This window comes from Gossypium raimondii, chromosome 5 (genome assembly GCF_025698545.1).
Source record: "Gossypium raimondii isolate GPD5lz chromosome 5, ASM2569854v1, whole genome shotgun sequence".
Lineage (NCBI taxonomy): Eukaryota > Viridiplantae > Streptophyta > Magnoliopsida > Malvales > Malvaceae > Gossypium > Gossypium raimondii.
Genome location: NC_068569.1, coordinates 52,892,759 through 52,897,256, shown reverse-complemented (window position 1 = coordinate 52,897,256; position 4,498 = coordinate 52,892,759). Strand labels below are relative to the sequence as shown.

The window sequence follows — 4,498 nt, the reverse complement described above, 5'->3', positions numbered from 1 at the left end:
ATTTTTGGGTGCTGGCCTGTCAATGGCCGGCACCCAACAGTAAAAAAAAAATTTCCTTTTTTTTTGTTAGAATAAGATATAAATATACGAAAAAAAATTTTGGGTGCTGGCCTGTCAATGGCCGGCACCTAGTACAAATTTTTAAAAAAAAATTCTTTTTTTCGTGTCAGAATCAGATATAAATATACGAGAAAAAGTAAAAAAATTTTGGGTGTCATTCATCAATGGCGGCACTCAAAGACAAAATAAAAAATTCTTTTTTTTCGGTCAAAATCAGATACAAATATCTGAAAAAATTTAAAAAATTTTTAGGTGTTGGCTTCATCAATGGCCGGCACCAGATAAATTTAAAAAAATTTTTTTTTTGTGTCGAATCGATATAAATATACGAGAAAATTAAAAAAATTTGGGTGTTGGCACATCAATGGCGGCACCAAGACAAAATAAAAAATTCTTTTTAATGTCGAATCGATATAAATATACGAGAAAATAAAAAAAGCTTTTTGGGTCTTTGGCTCACAATGGTGGCACCAAGACAAATTAAAAAAATTTACTTTTTTTTTCGTGTCAGAATCATATATAAATATACGAGAAAAGTAAAAAAATTTTGGGTGTTGGCTGTCATCAATGGTCAAGCACTCAAGACAAAATAAAAAATTTCTTTTTTGGGTCGAATCGATATAAATATACTGAAAAAATTTAAAAATGTTTAGGTGCGGACTGTCAATGGCGGCACCAAGACAAATTAAAATTTTTTTCTTTTTTGTGTCGAATCGATATAAATATACGAGAAAAATTTAAAAATTTTTGGGTCTTTGGCTTCATCAATGGTCAAGGCACCAAAGACAAAATAAAAAATCCTTTTTTTGTGTCGAATCGATATAAATATACAAGGAAAATTAAAAAAGTTTTTTGGTGGCTTTGTCAATGGTCAAGACTCAAGACAAATTTAAAAAAATTTACTTTTTTTTTCATGTCGAGTCGATATAAATATCTGAAAAAATTTAAAAAATTTTTGGGTCATTGGCTTTGTCAATGGCGGCACCAAGATAATTTTTTTTAAAAAAATTCTTTTTTTGTCGTGGTCGATATAAATATCTGAAAAAATAAAAAAATTTGGGTGCTGGCCTTCAATGGCCGGCACTCAGTACAAATTTTAAAAAAAATTTTTTTTTTCGTGTCAGAGTCAGATATAAATATACGAAAAAAATAAAAAAAAATTTTTTGGGTGTTGACCTGTCAATGGCCGGCACCTAGTACAATCATATATATATAGGCCATTTCATCTTCCATTTGTCTAGTTTGAAAAGTTTTTTTCCTCTGTTTAAAGGAAAGCAATTTTTTTTGAAAATGAGTTCTCAAATACTTTTTGTTTATGTTCATTTCGATGGTGAAATGATAAATCAAATGAAGAAGGATGTGTATTCCAAAGCCGGAAAAAAATAGGAATGAGGTTCAACAAACAGATTTCGCTATCGGATTTGAAACGAAAAATCAGTACAAAGATAGCAAGCCGTTGCGGAAAGCAAATGTCGAGACTGTTTTATAGATTTCCGATTTCAACTGATCCACTAAAGTTCTCAGAAATGGAGCTTGAAGATGATGATGATTTAGGTACAATGATAGCAATTTATTGCCCCCTTGGTATAGAAAATCCCAATCTAGTTGAGTTGTTCGCGGAGATAACTGAACCGGATCCCATTCAAATGGTAATTCCAGCAAGCCAGCGCTCCGAAATTGATTTTGATCTTAACGTCCCTTGGGAAGATCAGTCAGGCTTTGTATTGTCGGCGCCAACTCCCGAAAATCCAAACACTGGTGGATGTTCTATAACACCCCATACTCGAGTCATTGTCTAGAGATCCATCCAGAGGTGCTGGCCACCATAGAAGATTGTGATGAAGGGTCCGATAATGATGATCAGTCCCACCGTGATCCCAACGATGATTTTAGTGACCCCGATTTGGATGATATCCCTGAAGACATAGACGAGGAAGGGCCGGTAGAGGGTGAAAATGCGATCCCCCATCCGATTGGAAACACGGGCCCTGGTATAATTATAAGAAATAATCCAGGAACCTTCATGAGCGACGTGGATCCTGATGCAGCTCTTGCACGCGAGTTCTCGGAATACCCAGATATTGTGCCGACTCACTTAGTTCACAATGAATTTGACGAAGAAGAGTTGTTTATTGGGCAACAATTTGATAACAAAAAAGACTATTTACATGCTATAAAAAAACTTAGTTTGAAGTTAGGTGTGGATTATAAAGTAACGAAGTCGACGCAGTCTTTGTACGCAGGAGAATGTTGGAAAGCGTCAAGTGGTTGTAAATGGCGTGTCCGGGCCGCGTTAATGCAGGGGACATAGATGTGGATGATAAGGAAACTAGAAGGTCCACACACAAGCACGTCTGCTCGTGTGTCGCAAGACCATAGAAAGTTAGATGCAAAAACTATATGCAACTGCATCATCCCTTTGGTGAAAGAGTCACCCACCATTCAAGTGTCGGTCCTTATTGCGGATATGCAAGCTCGATTCAAGTACAAAGTGTCATACCGAAAGGCATGGTGGGCAAAGCAAATGGCAATGCGAGAGTTGTATGGTGACTGGGATGTGTCATACAACGAGCTTCAAGGGTGGATAGTTGGAATGCATGAGTATGTGCCGGGGACAGTCACTGATTTGCAAACACTGCCATATCAAAGCCCTGACGGGGAGATACAACCGGGGAAATGAGTTTTTCACCGGTTGTTTTGGACGTTCGAGCCGTGCGTTAGGGCCTTCCCTTATTGCAAGCCAATGGTGCAGGTGGATGGGACGTGGTTGTATGGCAAATACACACAAATCCTCTTGATTGCTGTTGCACAAGACGACAATCGAAATGTACTCCCGATCGCTTTTGCCATCGTCGAGCGTGAGTGCTTCGAGTCTTGGGAATTTTTCCTCACAAATTTACGGAGGCACGTTGTCAGAGAAGACAATATTTGTCTTATATTAGATAGATCGAAAGGATTACTTGCTGCGATAAGGCGATCGGGGGTTCCGTGGAGGTCTGTTTATTGCATCCGGCACATCGCGGCAAACTTTCATAGAGATTACAAGAATAAAGATTGGAAAAAAGAACTCGTGAACATGGGTACAACAATTTGTTTGTATTTATTTAAAAAATTACTTTCCAAATATTGTATTGTTTTTAATTTGGTGGAGTGAAATTAAATATGCAGCCTATGAGTTAGAACCGAGAAGATTCATGCAGAGGTTCGCAAGGCTTGAATCTCAGATGTCATCTTTACCAACAAATCTCCGGACATGGTTGGGGAGCATGGAAAACTGGCAATGGACTCAAATTTACGATGAAGGGTTTCGGTATGGGCAAATGACGACTAACCTCGTCGAGGTGGTGAACTCTGTATTGAGGCGCACACGCCATCTCCCGATTTCTGCTGTATTCTCGGCAACATTCTATAGGTTGGCAACATTGATGCCTAAGATGGGGTCGAAACAAGCTAAGCAGATCGAGGCCGGGCACGTGTACATAGAGGTCGTCCGAAAGGCCATGGCGGTATATAGTCGAAGGGCACAAACAATGAACGCAGAATTGTATTCACGTGACTTGGAGACTTTCCGAGTACAGGAGTACATCGGTCGCCGTTTAGGTCTTCCACCTAGGTCGTATGCAGTTGATCTGCAAAACAGGCGATGCGAGTGCGAGATATTTCAGACTCTTCGATATCCGTGTGCGCATGTTCATGCAGCGTGTGCGAGAGCAACCTGTGTACCGTATGATGATAGAGACTCATTCCGGTGATGGCGTAAATTACGATTCCAAATATATTTTTTTAAATAAAAATAAAAATATAGAGTAACGTGTTGTCTTTATTTTGCAGTTTATATGGATGCCATATACTCAGAAAGATCTCGCGGCACTCATACCGTCATGGGTGGTCGAGCAGCAACACGTGTTCGTGGCTAATGTGCCGTTGATTAATTTTCATATGGTGGAGTGGCACGATGGAGGTCGGGTTTTGAGGCAATTCGGTTGCGCACAGCCTATACCGAACCCTCCCGTTGACATCTCAGATGTCCACGGAATGGATAAAAAGGGGCCGACTCGGGACTCTTTAAATTGGGCACAGAAACATGAACCATATATCTTTCTGTGGAATCAGCGACATTTGAGGCGCCCTCCCTTGTATGTCTTAGAGGGAGGGTTCTCTCCTATGCCCGAGTACGCAGCATGGTATATGGCACATGGGAAACCCTTCATATTCCAGGGTCAGTACATGCTGATCCAAAGAGACGCGCGACCTGATTCTTCGCGATCGCAACCAAGGAACACCCAACCGCGTAGTAACCGAGTTCCGCCATTCGGGGCCGAATTGGGGGCCGAAAATGAAGCATCCGACTCATCATCACAGTTCATAGATCCGGATCCACTGCATGGAGTTCCTCCATCATTTGAAGATTTTTTTGGTGACAACCTCCACCGTCAAC

General features: G+C 40.2%; 1 protein-coding gene across 1 annotated transcript; it reads left to right on the top strand.

Moving 5' to 3' along the window:
* The first annotated feature begins 1,448 nt into the window (after nt 1–1,448).
* On the top strand, nt 1,449–2,371 carry LOC105767211 (uncharacterized). The gene is made up of 2 exons (XM_012586722.1): nt 1,449–1,818; nt 1,860–2,371. The coding sequence occupies exons 1-2, from the start codon at nt 1,449–1,451 to the stop codon at nt 2,369–2,371; spliced, it is 882 nt and encodes a 293-aa protein (XP_012442176.1).
* Nucleotides 2,372–4,498: the final 2,127 nt, after the last annotated feature.